Genomic DNA, 17,403 nt, shown 5'->3' with positions numbered 1-17,403 from the left:
TGTCAGAGAAGAATTCACTTTTAGAAAAAAGAATTCTCTACATGGTTTCTCTTCAAATATTTGTATTTTTCACATAATGAGTGTTACGGGTGGAGTGGTTGCACTGGAAAGTACAGCTGTAAATATACATTTATAAAATAATAAATACTTGATTAAATTGATTTGACCTTTCACTGCTTTACCTTTTGATTAAGGTGGCAAAGGCCTGTTTTTCTTGGCCACAAATGATAGAAATATGCTAAATAAACATATATATTACACACATCTGTTTTCTTGAATAGAATGGAACAGGTTTTAAGGGTGCAGTCAAATTTTGCTGGTAGCTCTGTAGGACCTATATCCAATCCACTGTAGAGTGTCAGAAATACTGATGGTCATGAATGAAAACTCATTAGAAAAATTACCTGTCTTTTCACATGTTTAAAAGAAATCAGCTAGCCTCTTGCATGTGCTGATGTGCATATTTAAAAATTATTCCTGGTCTGTGAGGTCAGTTGTGTGGATGAGTTAGGATTCTAGTCTCACTTCGTTTTTACTGTTGAAAAGTTTTTTTATCCTGTGCCAAATAATGGTAAAAAATTAAGATAGTTCTGTGGAAAAAAAATCAGTGTGTCATATGTTGTTTTCCAGGGTAGACTGTTTAGTGTGATTAGTCATTACATTACCTACTTTTGTGCACTCTTATGAAATCCATTATAAATACTAATGTGTTTGGCTAAATGAAAAAGTATCTGGTAGCCTGAAAGCAGTTCATGGTCTCTCCTTTATTGACAGACAGCAGCAGTCAGTAGAACAATAGGTTTTGAACCTGCTGGATCATATTTTTCTAGTCATGCCAAAAGACATATGCCTGGTTCCATTAGCCACTGCCTGCCTTCTGTGGTGGAGTCTAGGTTTCCTGCATGCTTTCCCAGGTTTCTAGGATCTTCTGAGGATTACAAAATCATTCTAGCAGTGGCAGTTCTGCCATCCTGACAGTGGCTTTTCAGCAGATGTTGATTTGGGTGTTAGTAAACATAGAGGAAATAAAAGAATTTGGTTGATTTTTATGGGATACAGAACCTCACATTTGTGCTTCTTCTGTGACTTTGAGCCAAAACCAGCTTGTTAAGTGTCTGGTTTATATTTATCCAGAAAGAAAATGATTTTGAAAGGCTCCTTTCTGATGCAGCCCCAGGTTTCAGCAGCACTATCTAGTGAAGTCCTTTTGTCAGGTAGCTGATGAAGTACCTCTAAGGTTAAAGATTTATGTTGGTTGAAAGCCAATCTTTTTCAAATTACAAAGTGGCTGAAATACTACATGTGAGCTTTGAGTTTGTTATCAGCTCTAAGCAATCTGTGTTAGCAAGGTGCATGCTGCTGGCTGCCCAGGTGTGAAATGAATGAGAAACAGTAATCTCAGTGAGGTGCTCGTTTTATTTTGCATGACAGTTTAAGAAGTATAGGAACAATAACACTCTTACTCTCAAATATAGCTTGATACAAGCAGTTGGTTTGTCCTGTTCGTGTTATTTATATTATGCTGCATAAGAAAATAATATTTTACTTTTGTTGGTAAGATACTTTCTTTTTTCTTTTTGAGAGCTGGATTTGGAAGCTGCTTTTCAGTAGTCAAAGCAGTGTTTTGTGTTGTTCAGTTGATATTCTTGTTTTTTTTTTTAAGTAGATTAGATTGCTGCACTAGTAGGTGCTGGCAGATGAGGACAGGATTTCACAGGGAATCAGCTTATCGCTGGAGGCCAGGGAGAAACCTGTAAATTTTATTTAAATATAAGCTGGAGCTTATATTTTTAGTAGAAAGTGATAGAGACCTGAGAGAGCTTTTATAGAAGAAGAAATCTGTGTTTTTTTGTTTTCTTTGTTTGTTTAAATCTGTTAATAAATCACTGAATGGACTTTAGATGTAGTTTTTTGATTGTGCATTGCATCTGTAGGTTTTCCCTGTGGAAGTCTACACATAAATTTTCCTATGGGGATGACTCTTAGATTATTCTGTCTAAACATTTCAAATATATACATTTGCAGTATTATTACTTGCTGGAAAACTAAATGTGTTACTAGATTAAGTTCCCCAATATTTTTTTTCCTATCTAAGCAAGTCAGCGATCCATAGAAGGATAAATGCAAGGACAGTGTTAAATTGATAAGTTGGACAGATGATAAGAAGCATAGTCAAAGACATCTTTAAAGCTCCCTCAATCTTTTTATCTAGGCAGTTCCTAGGGTCTCATGGCCCTCTAGTGGAAGGGATGCTCAGCTGGACCCCAAGAAAACTTCAGGATTTACTTGGGAGATCAACTCCCAAAGGGGATTGCTTTTCCACAGGTAACCTTTACAGTCTGGGTATGCAAAGTTGTATTAAAACAGCAGCATCTCTGGAATTTTCCAGATATTAGCAGTTCAGGGTGTTATTAAATTTATGATGAAGCAGGCACCATAATTTGATTTCAGGTGTTTCTGTTGAGGATAGAGTTGATTTAATCTGTTTCTTAAACAACTGGCTAAATAAGTTTGAAGGCAAGTTAAGTCAAAAGGTTATTCTTTTTTAACTGATTTTGCTAATTAAACTTATGCAGAAGAAGTCTTGAGATCCTGAAAAGTAGCAAAAACATTCACCTCATAATCAGTAGTCTGTGCTATTTACTCTCCTTTTAGACATTTGGAGCAAGATTTCAAAGGCAAAAATGACAGTTAAGTACTCAGTTCCCATTGTCTTTCTGTGGGATATAGGTAGCTAACTGTACTTTTTAATCTTTGAAATCTGTCTCTCTAAAATAATTATTGCCCTTTCTGGGTAATTTCAGTTTCTGGTACCTGTCTCACTTTTTTTTTAGGAGGGGGCCGAGCGATGGAGGATTCAACCATTTTTCAAGCCTCCATGAATGATTTGTTTAGGAGGGGAGTTAACTCCAGTAGAAGAGAGGAGGAGTCAAATGCAAAACTGAAGCTGGAGGTACCTGCAATTGGTTGTCTCTTGCCTCCTCTATAACTTTAGACCCAGTCAATATTAGCTTTCATTTAGCTCTCTTCCTAAATGTTTAAAACACAACAAAATCAAACCAGTTTGTAGGCACCTTTAGTCCCTGTATCCCTCTTTGTCTCTCTTTTGCTTTGTCTGTGAATCCCCTCTGAAAGCAGGGAAAGAGAGAGCATGGACCATTGCTGGCGTAGCACTCAAAGTACATGAAGCACAAGCTAAGCATAAAAGATCAGAATTTTTTAATAATCTGGACATGAGCAACCAGTTTATTCTTTCCATTTTTCTTCCTAGGACTTCAGTAACTGTGATGAATAGAACAACATTAAGTTTGTAGAAAAAATTACTTGTAGAAATGTTTCATTGTATGAATAACTTCACTCTGCCAGAAAGGCAGAGAATTAATGAAGAATTTCAGGCTTTAGACTGGAAGAGTTTCCATGATCCAGTGGGTCACAAGTTCTTATTCTTGATTGATTTCTGCTGCCTGTCAATAGCTGAAGGGGAAGCACAGTCTTGTATTTACAGACTAGTAGACTGTGTGTAGGACAGCGAAACATAGATGTATTATGCCAAAGGAAAAAAGTATTGCTATATCAGGACACACATTTAGTCAGGATCACATATGAAATATCCTACTTGTCCACGTGTTTATAGTTATAAGAGAATGAAAAAGAGCAAAAGGAGTGAATGATGTTTGGTGTCAAGTAAATTGCAGAGCAATAAGTATGCCAGAATGTTGCTTAAACTGATATAAATATATTTTTTTACCTACCAGTCTTCTGTTTCAGAAGTGCTCTGAATACATTTTATTTTTAAATTGATTGTTTCCCACTTTTATACTCCTGGCAGGGAGAATCACCACTTGATCTAGCAAAACAGAGGAAAAATGTTTGGATGATCAATCATCTACAGGAAGCAAGACAGGCAAAGGGGTATGACAGTCCATCCTTTCTGAGAAAACTAAAAGCTGATAAGGTAAGTAGTATAACACTTGTGTAAATCAATATTACAGCTGCTGTTGCTTTGAGGGGGTGTGTTTGTTCAAGGTGAGCAGCTCAATACTGTGGCTTCCTCACAATTCAGTTTTAGGAACAGATTTTTTTTTTTAATGACAAAAGTATTTGCGAAAATAAAAAAAAAACAACCAACGTTATTCAAGGCAGAAGGAAAGAAGCCCCTAAACCTCTGCAGAATTACCTTTAGTTTTTTGTGCTAAGTAAATGTTAGAAACATGCCAAGTGCTCTAGTATTGTTTGGGATAGCCAAAGCTGACTCTCAAGTATCTAAGGAAAGAAGCATTTTAGATACCCTGAATTCTGATCTCCTCTTGAATTACGTAGTGGTTTGTGTTGAAGGAGAGAAGCAGTCAGTCTTGGTGTTATAATATAATACAATATGTAATTCTGTAATGTAGAGAATCTTTCTTCTCAGATTATTTAATACTTTAGATAAGGGGAGACAAGAAATGAGGGTATAAAAAGTAACATACTATTCTAGCATGAAGAACTGTCTGCCTGCCTGTAGTTTGGTAACTTGTGTAGAGTTAATATTTTCTTACCAGGCTGAGTGTTTTGCTGGATATTAAGTAATCCTGTCACAATTTGTTACAACTTCTTTAAAGACATATTGCCTCTTGATGAGTAAAGTACTGGCCTGTGCTTTTCCTTGTGGTAATACAATAATATAGTGATTCTTGACTATTAAGTGATAGTTGCATTGCATAGTGTGTATATGAGTAATGTGACTGTGCTTTGAATACCTGTAAAGAGATCAGTGCCTTCATCAGGAATTAAATTCACATAGTATAAGACCAAAAAGGTCCTATCTTTTTTCATAGACAATTCAGTATTAGTTACTAGTCTAGCTATAATCTTTAAAGTTCCCTGAGATTACCGTATATTTTTATAGACTTCAACAAATTCTTTTTAAAAAGCTACTGTTGTGTCTATTCTGTATTAAGAGCAGAGTGTATAGGCAACAGTTCTGCTAAAAAAATACATGAAATTACTGATTTGTTATAAAATTTTAGGAAGATTTTTTTTTTTTTTGCACATTCACTGGAGATATATAGATACAGGAAATGAGAAAAAATCATGGAGATTCCTCCCACTATGTCAAGTTTCCTGAAAATTCCTTTAGTTTTTTGTGACTGTCTTGTTTGTTATAAAAAATTGTTACACAATCTGTTCCTGAAAATTGAGTTACTTACTGATATTTGTTTCTGTATAGGAATTCCGTCAGAAGGTGATGCTGGGAACTCCTTTCCTAGTTATTTGGCTGGTTGGGTTTATAGCAGACCTAGACATTGATTCTTGGCTCATTAAAGGGCTGATGTATGGTGGCGTTTGGGCTATGGTGCAGTTTCTTTCAAAGTAAGTCTTTTACCAGGACACTGTCTGTTTAGTGTGCACACAAGAAGTGTTTTGCTGACACCTTTATTGGATAAATTAAATTTCTATTCTGTGCAAGTTGTTTTTTTTTTAACATAACATTGAATTTTTTTGTTAGAATGCTTTTCATTACTATTTTTGGAAGCATCTTGTACGCCCTTAGGTCTTTAGATGTTCTGGTGTCTTTTAAATAGTCATGGAATTGAGTTAATAGGAACAACAGCAGAACAGAAATTTGGTCATTATCCAGAGGAGGGTGCTAAATATCTGTCTCTAAAGAGTTATCAACACAAATTTTGCAGAGCAATCAAGGTTAAAGTCACAAAAAAAGGAATAGAAAATAGGTATCTTCAAGTGGGCTATTAAAACCTAATTTTAAGAGTTGAAATACTCAAAGACATGTAAAGATAAGAATTAAGTCCATCAGATTTTGTAACTTTTGTTGTTGCAGAAAGGGGTGACTGAAGTAAAAGTCTGTTTCTAATAATTTTTTAATTTTTTTTTCCTGATCTTAAAGAATTTTGTGTTTATGATTAAATATCTGTAAATGCACCTGTATACATATGGACACATAAATATGTGCAGGCATGCGCCACTTGATTTTCAAGATCTGTAGACTACTTCATTTATCCTTTGTTTTTCATTGGCATGTGTGGCATGTATAGAGCTTACTGTATCTTCATATTTATGAGCCTTCTGCTTTATTGACATTGGAGTTCATGTTACTAGAACCACTTGTTTCTCCTCCCTTTCTGTTTAAAGAGGAAAAGAAAATATATCTGTTTTCTCAGGTTTTATATTCCTGACCTTCCTGATGTATTCAGTATTAGAAGTCTAACTTATCCTTTGCTTAATGTTTAGTATAAATATTTTCTAAGTGTTTTTCGCAAAGCTAAGGTTTGAATGAAACTTTTGCTTTTATTCTAGTACTATTTGCTTTCCCTGTTGAATTTTAGCTGATCTGCTTAGCTTATATTTACCTCCCTACTCCTTTTACACACACAAAAATGCACTGACATTTCTGAAAGAAAGATTACTGCTGAGTTTCTGCTGTGTCCAAATGTATAGTCCCTTATTACTGTTTTAGCTCATCTTCCTTAGAGGATTTTCTCAACTGCAGGGGAGGGAAGGAGTGTAATGGAAACCTACTCAATACATACATTTGTGGTAGCCCTCAGGGTACCACTAGGACAAAATGCATCACTGTAAAGATGTTTAGGCAGATGATGGAAGTTTTATTTCAAGAAGTTGAGTAGTTTTGATATGCTTAGCAATTTTTTTCTTGAATATCGAGTAACCCTAGTCATTCACCTAGTTTGTCTCAACTGTATTCAACTTCAGAGTAGTCTTTAAAATACAAGAGTATAAAAATATAAAAATAATTCTGATGGGTTTAAAATTTTATAATTGTTCTGTTGGGTTGTTTTTCCTGTTTTCTATTGTCAACTGTAAAAGATGCAAAAGATTCAAAACTTTTAAATTTTTCAAGTAGATATATAGGCTGATAGCACCAAGGTCTCTTAAGCTTTTTTTTTCTTATTGAAGTCTTTATAACATGTTATTTTTTTAATAGGGGTTTCTAAATTATTTTTAGCACTGAAGTCTCAAGTGTAGGTTGCAACCTCCATGGAATGTCACAGGTTTCTAACTTCTTTCACCAGTGCAATTCTAGCATGAGTATTTGCTCATTCTACCTTTCTGGTCCAGTTCTTGACACTCACTTCAAAAGTAAATGTATAAATTTTATTTAAATAGCTCTATGTTGTGATCCTTCATCTGGACAGTTTGAAAATGCAAATTTCTTATGAATTTTGAAGGTGAAATTGAAGAAATTTTATGTCATATTTTGTAACATCCCATATAATACATATTTTAGAGGCAAATGTTTTTCAGAAGCAGTAGTACAGGATTTACATTTTGTCAAAACTTATCATGTGATGTTTCCCCCACTTTACAGGTCATTCTTTGATCATTCCATGCACAGTGCGCTGCCTCTTGGAATATACTTGGCAACAAAATTCTGGATGTATGTGACGTGGTTCTTCTGGTTTTGGAATGATATCCTTTTCTGCATACAGTAATAAGTAAAATATTTTCATGTTACAAGCGTGAGATGATACCTAGGTATACACTATATATAAAAGAGTAAGAGAACTGATTAAAATATTGAAATGGCTATCTCTATTGAACATTTCTTTCATATTGGTGGTAATTATTTTATTGCTTTTAAAATGTGCACACTATTGCTTTGCTTCAGTAAGCAAAATGTTTTCCTCAAAATTAGTTTTCAGTGGTCAGCAAAATTTCCCGTACTTTACCGGTTTCTCAAGCAACTCTGTAAAATATGCAGGTGACAAGGTGTAATTGACTGCATTTTTAGATGCTGCTTTTACACAGCAGTTAATTTTGTGGTGTTTATCATTTCTAGTGCATTTAGCTTTTTAGTTAGTACTTCCTAAAGATTTTGTAAATTCCATTTCATACAAACTTTACATACATTTGTTAATGGTATTTTGAGTCTGAAGTTGTACTTACAACGTAAGATTGCAGAGATTCAGCATATGCCCATTCCTATGTTTTTGTCTATCAGCTGAGACTGAAGTCTTAATAATCACAGGTGTAAAAGTAGAGTCAGAGTTCACTGAAGAATGTCATTTATCCACCTTAAAGAAATAGATTCAAATTTTTAAACAACTTTCTTGTTGTAATTACAATAACCAAGAAAACGAAAGAAATCAAATTTAATGTTTTATTATCTGTTTAATATAGTTCTTATAATTGTAAAGAATTGAAGTGAATTTAAAATTTATGATGGATGTTAGCTTGACTTTTCAAGATACCAGTTTTTATTTTCATCCTCAAATGGATTACCATGAAATAGGACTGTTCCAGTGCAACCCTTTTATCATCTTGTTAATATGTTCCCCAACCTTAGCTGAATCAGCCTGACATTTTTGGGCTGAGAACACAGAAAGAACTGCTTCCATGCTGCCTTTGTTTTCATGCTGACAGTGTTAGCCAAGGTTCTGCTGCTGTGAATAATAGCACTCACGTATGACTGGCTGAACGTGACTGCTATTCCATTTTCATTTTCAGTGAAAATGAAAATCTAGTAGGTGTTTCTATCAATATTAGCATGAGTATGTCTTGAAATACTTAGAAATGCTGATCCTTCTGCCAGTCTCTCTGTCTAATTTTCTGGTTTTACTCAATTTTATTAGGAACAACAGAATGAGGGAAGCAAGGAAAAAATTAATATGAAAAGCACTTTAAGGAGGAGCAGTTAAAAGTATAGGTGTACTTTTCCAATATTTATGTAATGGAGTAGAACTGTCTGAATATATCATGCCTCTAGACTCAAGTTGCTTTTCTGTTCTTCTTGTTAAGAAAACCTGACTTTTGCTAAACAGTAAAATACAAGTTTCTGGGGCATTTATAATAATTACACCATCTCACTTCTGAATCTCAGCCCTCCATACCTTGTAGGTTTTCTTTAGAAACTAATGTTTGTTAATGCTGCTATATGTTTTGGGTTTCAAATGTTGAGTTACTGTGAAATACTTTCCTGTGGTAACAAAACATAAGCTTGAACCAAGTCTAAGAATGTGGGCAACTTTCAAAGTCCTTGACCATACTGAAGTGGCATCACAGCCAACACAACTTGATGATGGCCTCTGTCTTGATGTAGAAATCAGCCCCTTAAGGCTGGCCAGTTCAGAGGTTTTTATCCTGAAGCTTGTGCTTCCTTCATATTTGTACCAACTTGCTTCACCTTTTGTTAGCCATTCTGATAAATGTAACTTGAAGTTCAGGGTTCTTTTGACACAGAATAATGTTCATTGTCCACTAGAACTCGTAACCAGTGATAATTAATTACTCTGATTTCAGAATGTCAATAAAATACTGTACTGCTTCTGTAATTTAAGGTAGGGGCCTCAAAACCTTTGCAACAGTCTTTTTTGTACACAAAAACAGTAGTCTACAAACTTCGTTAGTAATTGCTTTCATTAGAGCTGACACAGTTCTCTGACAAGCAGTTTTAGAGACTTAGTGCTCGAGGCTATCCTCCTTTAATTGGTGATTTTTAATTGGAAGTCTGTAATAAAATAAATTTGTTATTATTCTGGAAAGTTGCCCTGTAGCTTTACTGGAAAAAAGAACTTGAATTCTTACTCTCTTTTTATAGCATGAGGCACAGCACCATGGTTGGAAAAAGGATTCTGTTATTTTTACAGCTTTATATTAATATTTACAGGCAACCAGAGTACTATTCTCTAATATTCAAATGATAAAACCTGTCCCAATAGTTTCCACAAATTCTGACCATCTTTTACTTAGGAAAAAAAGTTAACCTTAAACAGCTATCATGAGTTACCTTACTGGAACTTTATGTTGTAAATTATATGAAGTTCTTAATTGCTGCAAGTGTTACTTTAATATTCGGGTGTTTGCCAAGATTTTTTTCCCTGTAGATAATGTTGATGGTGTGGGGGAGGTCATCTGATCTTCTGGGTTTAATCCTAGTGAGACAGAAAAGGGGAGTTGAAGCGATGTATCATAAAGAAAAAACAAAACCAAAGATTAGCAGTGTGTTTTCTTGACTTTAGGAGTCGTTACATGAAAAATAAGGCTATAAATTCTAAGGTTTAATGATGTGTCTTCTGAAAGGCCAATCTTGAAAGTAAATTCAGTTGCAATTAATCTGGCGTACTGAATTTTTGTAAACAATTTTTATTCTGTTGGATTTTTCTCAGTAGTTTCCAAGTCTCATATATTTGTTAAAACAGAATTCCCCTTCTTGCTGGGAATGAGGAAGCTATGTTCTGTGTATTTATGGATATATGAGTCTATGGTCTTGTGTTTCCCCACTGCTGTTTCGTTGCTTGCCTTTAACTGTATTTTACCCATAACAAAAGATAGTTACGTTTTGCTCTGTTAATGTATTCTAATCTTCTACTGTTAGCAAAGTAGAGGAAAAATACCCTCTAAAAACCTGCAACACTAGATCATTATTTTAATTTAGTGTTATTTTTAAAGATGGCACAGATTAACACTGGGCATGCAGTTAACTGAATGAGAGATGCTCTGTGTTAATCCCCTTCCCCTCCCTGATAAAGAAAGAAAAGAAAATGAGGGAGAGGGACTTATGGGTTGGAAACTAAACTACACAGCTTTCATGGAACAGTAATTATAAAAAAGGAAAAGTTATTAAGTATATACAGAAAAATGACACCATATTCCTCCCCCTCTTCCCCCAATAATATTTACAGGCAGGAACACACAGATTCAGGCAAGACCACAGATAAATGAATGGATGGAATCTTCCCAGGGTGCCGAAGCAAACAGGAACAGGGGAAGAAGGGCAGAGGTGAAGGGAGAAGAGGAAGGGTGAAGGAAGGGGTTTGACCCTCGTGATCCCTCAAATTTATACCAAGTGGTAAATGGATGGAATGCTCTATTTGGTCAATTTTGGTCATTTATCTTGTTTGTTCCTCTCTAAAGGAGGGTTGCAGATGTGGCCTCTTTTCTCTTTCCAGAGCATAAGATGTTCCTCAGAACCGTGCAGTAGCCTTGGTTCTGCATAGCATTCTCTAGCCATAACTCTGAACATCGAGTGTTATCAGTCCTAGAAGCAGACAGTGTCTGAGAAACTTACTGTTAGTTTCAGCAAGTGCAGCTACTTACAAGAGACTTAGCTGAAACCAAAATTACAAGACAGAAAATTAGCTCTATCCTGGCTGCAAAGCCACATATCACATACCCTAAATACCACAGGTACGGCATGATCGGTGATCCTGACCCAAACCAGGACAAAAGAAAAAAAATTAAATACACATTTAATACTATGATATTAGAATTTCTGATTTCTTTTTCATTAGCATTTATAGGTAGAATGTTCTGTTGTGTCCTGTAAAGGTTCAAGGCATGAGTACTGAGTTCATATCTCAGCTGTCTACCCAGTATTTTCTGTGCCAGCTGAACAAATAGTGTCTGTTATGTCAGAAGGTTCTTGTACTGTTCTGTTTTTCTAAGATGTCAGGGTTTGCTGTAAATATTTGCAGTATTTTTTTTCCATTTGGTGTAACTGAGAATACAGTTTTCAATTAAGCTTTTTCGGTATGGCATACTACTTGCAGTGCTGAAATTGAGATAATATCATTCAATTTATAATTTTTATAGTAATTTGTAATTGCCTAATACTGTGCTGATGATCTAATTTGAAGTATACTTTACTAATGGATTTTAGGTGAAAGAAAATGCTGCACATTTTTTCAGCTAGGGATAATTTTAAAAACTGTGTAAGAGAATCCTTGATTTTCATGCTTCCACAAAGCTGTTAAAATAGTGTAGTGTTTTTAAACCAAACAAGCCAGTTGGTACAGGTTAGCAGTAAAAACAGAAAAAGCCCCTATTTGTAATAACCAAAATTAGCTTCAGGAAAACTGCAAAGCACCTTGTATGCAGAAAGAAAGAAGCTACCAGCTATGTTTCTAGAGGAACCCAAGACCCCAAAAAAGCAGAACCCAGAAGTTCTGTTCTGTATCTAAATAGTATTTCTAAATTTAAAAATATACACATTAATTTTTGATGGTGAAGTGGAATAATTTTGCATTAATAATGGCAGTGAATTATATTTTTTTGTAAGCCAGAAGATGGAGGTAGAGAGCTTTTGTGAAGCTTCATTTTGTTAAAAATGGATTTTGTCTAATAGATTGGACGTATTTTTTCCTTTCTGTTGTGTATGAAGGCATACTGAGTGATTTAAGGTGGTGAGATGGATTTCACCATTTATCTACATCAGATGCCTGAAATACCCTGGAGAAGATAATTCTAACTTTCCTTTCTCCACCAAAGTGTGGTTGTTTTTCATCCCTTCTGCCCAGCTTCTCTTAAAACTTATGAGAAGTGAGTTTTTTTGTATACTAATGAAAAACAGTGCTGACTTTGTCTTTCTGAGTTTATCTTTTTAGTCAGTAAAAAAAAATTCCAAAACTTGAAGGTTATAGAAACCCTTTTAATGGATAGAAAATAAATTTTCTTTTCCTTTATCTTCTTAAACAGTCTAGAAATGATGTATAGTAATTGGGAATGGGTTGTCTAATTTTTTTAGTTGTAGCTTTATTGTTTGCGACAGATGTCCAGTTTAAAGTATTTTTAATGAAAAAACAGTTTAACTTCTGTGGCACAAAAAAAATATCGTTAGTATTCTAAAGAAAATCTATGTAATATGTAATATTCTATGTAATATCTCTAGCTATTCAAATAAGTTGAACTAGCTCCTTCTTGGCAGCAAGTAATGTCAGAAGAAAAAAGGATGATATTAGCTTGTATAAATATTGAAGTCAGAGGGTTTAATCTGTAATTTATCAAATAGGACTTTCAGTGTTTAGGTTAGAGCATAGCTGATGCTTTTTTCCCCCTTTATAAATTTGCTAGAAACAGCTTGTTAGAGAAAAGATTAATTAGCTTTTAGTGAGCTAATGTTAACATACTACTATACAAGGTATACGATAAAAATTTAAGCTTAACTTACCAAAACTTTTAGTTAGAAATTCATAGCCAATTCCTCCTCCCCCAACAGAAGGAAAGCAAGTTGTTTGATACTCTTCGGATGAACAATGAGACTTCCTTAGCATTTCAGAAGTTAAAAAGAGTCCTTACTTGTATGTGTTCATATTTCATTGTTCTTTCACATCACAAGAGCAGTGTAGAAGGATTTGAGATACTTGTTCTATAGAATTACATGGTTTTCTCATTAAATATTTGCTTTTATCTATACCATGTAGATGTGTTTATCAGTGTTTTATCTAATTTTTTTCCTAATACTGATTAATGCCTACAAGAAACATTTTTTCCAAGAACAGAGTCAAACGTAATAGAATATACCTGTACATAGAAAATAGAATATATTTAAGCATATATCCTAACTCCAAAATCCATTTTTTTTTAATTAATTTCAGAATTTTTTTAATTGCCAATGAGTTATATACTAATTCAACTCGGACTGTCATGCATTTTAAATTCTTATATGCAGTGTTTTGTAATGCAAGCACATACTATATTAAACTTTCATTACAGTAGGAGTTACAGTAGCTACAGAAGTTAAGGGAAATACTCATTGAAGTTACTCAGAATGTTGTGTAATTTGTGTGTGCAGTTATTTGTGCCTGAGTAATAATTTTCCTTTATGCCTGGATAGTGCTGTAGAGAGTTCTGCCATGACAGCTTTCTTCTTGAAGTTCTGACTGACAGTAGACAGGTGTCTTCAGTCAGGTTAGTCAAGTCTTCTATAGGATTTTCATAGTAAATAATTTTCTGACATTTGTGGAACAGACATGTCTGATGTATTTGGTTTTTCAGCATCATTGCTAAAAAATGTTTTAATTATGTGAAGAAATGTCAAGTGTTGTAAGACTAGGCATGTTACATGACAGGTCATTCAACACCAGAAGTATATTTTAAAACTAATGGTTATTTTCTGTCTGTATTTGGTAATTTATACTATAAACACTTCCAGAGAATGCTTAATTCTATGTTTTTGTATTATATGTATTAGTGTGTTAAAAATAACTTTCATTGTTATAAACATGGGTATCAGTTTATAACAGGACCAGGTTTCAGACAGCACCTTACCTGAAGGTAAGTGGTGTTGAGACATGATTGCCATGCAAGAGTGGTCTCTGCAACACAGTTCCTTCTATGGGTAGAAAAAGTGCTTTTTGTCATCTAATGGGAATTTTTAGCCATTGAAGACATAGGCAGAAAAAATGACTGTCGTATAAACAGAGCTCTGAAACATTTATTATGAAAACAGGATATACTTGTAAGAAGATAAATTTCATGGAACTTAATTTACTTAAAAGGGAAAATGCTTTAAAAACTTAACTATCATTACTCATCCTTTAGAATGGTGATTTAGAAATGCCTCATGGAAACCAGTATTTTTAAAAGTAAGTTTTCAAGTTTGAGCAATACTGAATACCAAGCTGGTTCTTACAGCAGCACTGAGTTTTTTCACTTTCAGAAGACTCAAGGGCATCTGTTACAATTAAATTTATTTCACTTTTATTTTGGAATCAGCAGTGGGTATTTTCAAAAGGAAATCTAGTTTTAAACTTCCTTGACTTAAAACACATCTCAGTTTTGTCTTTATACATCTTCCATTTCTTGCTAATAGTGTTGCACTTTTCTACAATTTTGGAAAATCCTGGAAATCTGATCCAGGAATCATCAAAGCCACAGAAGAACAAAAGAAAAAGGTAAAGCTATGAGATACGTCAAATTGTTATTCAGCAGTCTGCTGCCAGTTGGTCAGAGTATTTTGCTGTTCAGTTAATGAAATTTCAGTAAGTTGTTGTATAACAAACAATATAAAATGTTGAAAAGTCTTGTGTTCCACGTTTATTTTTTTACATTCAGAACGTATGTTGAAGTCTGACCAGTCCTAAGGTGCATTTAGGTTGTTTTGAGTAACAATAAAATAAAATTGCAAGTTAAATTGCTAAGGTAAGAAGTTTAAAAAGTGGGTGGGTGAAAATGAAAATGTAAAGCTTCAGAATTATGCCTTACTGAAACAAATGACCCATTATGAGAAAGTTTTTGTTTCTTAATTTGATTAAATTAAAACTTTCCAGACTTTTAAGCACCTCTAATTTTGCTTACCATTGAGTCTAAAAGTATTAGACTGACAAATATTTTGACGCTAAACAAAAGCAGCCAGAGCCCTTTGCCTTCTGGGGTTTTTGTTTTGGTGCAAATATTAGAGAAAGTAAGGATGATTTAATTATGTCTTTCTATGAATTTATAACACTATTATTAGCACTTCTTTTAATTAAAATGCATTGTTGTTAGCAGCCAAACTAAGCATTGAATATGAGGAAGTTATACAAGCAGCAGATAATTTTGTTTGCTTCATTTTGGTTAAGTTTCCTAAAAGCTCACATCTTGCCAAAAGTGAGTATTGATCTTCTACTTTATGGTCATTTGTTAAAAGACCCTTGTGAATTGACATTAGACCACTTGGAATTATGAAGGAATGAAAAATTAATAGCCTTTAAAAATATGTTTGTGATAGTTTATGATAGGTTATTACTGAGTTATGTTAGTTGATGTGCAGACTTACTGTCCAAATTCCATTTCTGTTAGTGCCAAAGTAAATTCCAGAATAAATTCTCCTCTTTCTGCTGAACAGAAGTAAATAGAAGAGGCAGCAACTGCAGGCTGGATTCAGTAAATTGCCCAAATGTGCAATTCATTCGATCTACTTGCTTAAGTATTTAAGTGTTGTTACAAAAATCTTAATGAACTACATAGGAATTGTGAAATGCAGCTTCCTCAGACAGATGCATAGGGCTATGGATGTTTTGGATTTCTTACATTAAAACTAACCAAATTGGGAAGTTGATCTGTTAATCAGGGACATAAACAACTTCAATGCATGTGTCTTACCTTTGGGCAGTGTACTCCTTTCTGATGTTTTTGTAATTTATTTCCAAATGTTTTATGTTCATTTAACATGTAGTTTGGGAACAAGCAAACAAAAAATTCTTTCAATTCCAGATGAGCAAGTTAAGTAAGTTTGGAAATGTGTAGTAAGCAACAATTTCAGATGTTTATTCTTCTGATATGTCCTTTCTTCTGTGTTACAAAATAGCCCAAGCCACTCTTAAAATAAGTATATAAACAGTAAATTCCAAGTTTTCACAATCAAATACTTTTAAAATGCAATAAATAGACCCATGTTTTATGAAGGACAAAAATGTGGCTTTAACTTGATTACTCCTGGTTCTCTCTATGCTACAAATTCTAAGGGGAAAAAATCTTGCTTGTGGACAATACTGAACTTCAGTGTTGAGCATCACAACACATACATTCCTTTGTTTGTCTTTTCATTAGTCTGTAGTGTGGATGAATTAGTAGAAGCTTCCTTTTTTTCTAATTAAACCTAGGTAGACCAGGAATAAGGATTAGTAAGAATTAATTGAGAAGTAAATGTGCATATTGGCTTAACAAAATAGGCTTAAAATCTGTTGCAGCTGAATTTAAGTTTTCCTTGTGTCTAGAAATTGCCTGGAATAAAGAGTTCAAAACTCTGAGAAGCAGTGGTATTACGATGGTTGTCAAAATTTGTTTATGTGCTAATTCTGATTTCCTTGTTTTTCTTTTTCCTGCAGACAATAGTAGAACTTGCAGAAACAGGAAGCCTGGACCTCAGTATATTCTGCAGTACCTGCTTGGTAGTGTATTTTTTAATCACTGTTTTTTCTTTTATTCATGCTAGGCCAAGGCTAGATGTTCTTATATGAGTACTTTTTTGGCCTTAATAATGCAATTTCAAGAGTAGGATTTATATGAATTCTGAAGTTAAGCAGTATTTTCAATAAATACTATGTTTGTACACAACAATCCTACAAGAGGAAAAAAAAAATTAATCTGTGACCATAACTTGGTAGTGTCAAAATCTAAGTATCCAGTAAATCTTCTGAGGTGGTTGGTTGTACACCTATCAAGTTATGAAAATCATAGACAACAGTCTGCCAACTCTAACTCACAGTAGAATTATTATTTTTTTTAATCAAGTGTATTTCTTAATTCAGCAGTAATTGGGGGTGAGGGGAGTGGAATTTTCATAAAGCTCAAACAATTGTGAGCAAATACTTTCTTGGAGTAGTTAATATTTGTTTCACCCCCAAACATTAAGAAGAAATACCTGCTTAAGGGGAGAAAAAAAACTAAAACCAAAAAGTAACCATATTAAATGCAATGATCTGGCAGATGAAGGAGAGGGAGAAGGAGAGGAAGAGAGAGAGAGAGAGGGAGACGGAGAAGGAGAGAGAGAGGAAATAAACCCCCCTTCCAGGAGGAAGTAGTTAATAACCTGTTATGGCATCTGGACACTCACAAGTCTATGGAGCCATATGGGATCTACCTAAGAGTATTGAGAGAGCAGCTTGTAAAGCCTCTCTTCATCATTTAACAATAATCTTGTTTAACTGGAGGTTTCAGATAACTGGAGGCTGCCACTGTGATACG

General features: G+C 34.2%; 1 protein-coding gene across 1 annotated transcript in view; it reads left to right on the top strand.

Annotated features, from left to right (window-relative positions):
* The window catches only part of ZDHHC17 (zinc finger DHHC-type palmitoyltransferase 17), an 81,296-nt gene that overhangs the window by 50,000 nt on the left and 13,893 nt on the right, over positions 1–17,403 (top strand). Inside the window, exons 8-12 of the mRNA XM_071766442.1 lie at positions 3,830–3,955; positions 5,210–5,352; positions 7,328–7,428; positions 14,506–14,630; positions 16,545–16,607. Of these exons, the coding sequence (XP_071622543.1) occupies positions 3,830–3,955; positions 5,210–5,352; positions 7,328–7,428; positions 14,506–14,630; positions 16,545–16,607 (558 nt within the window). The remainder of the gene's footprint in view (positions 1–3,829; positions 3,956–5,209; positions 5,353–7,327; positions 7,429–14,505; positions 14,631–16,544; positions 16,608–17,403) is intronic.

Source organism: Heliangelus exortis, chromosome 1, assembly GCF_036169615.1.
Source record: "Heliangelus exortis chromosome 1, bHelExo1.hap1, whole genome shotgun sequence".
NCBI lineage: Eukaryota > Metazoa > Chordata > Aves > Apodiformes > Trochilidae > Heliangelus > Heliangelus exortis.
Note: the sequence above shows the minus strand (reverse complement) of the source record. Positions and strands in the feature narration are given on the sequence as shown.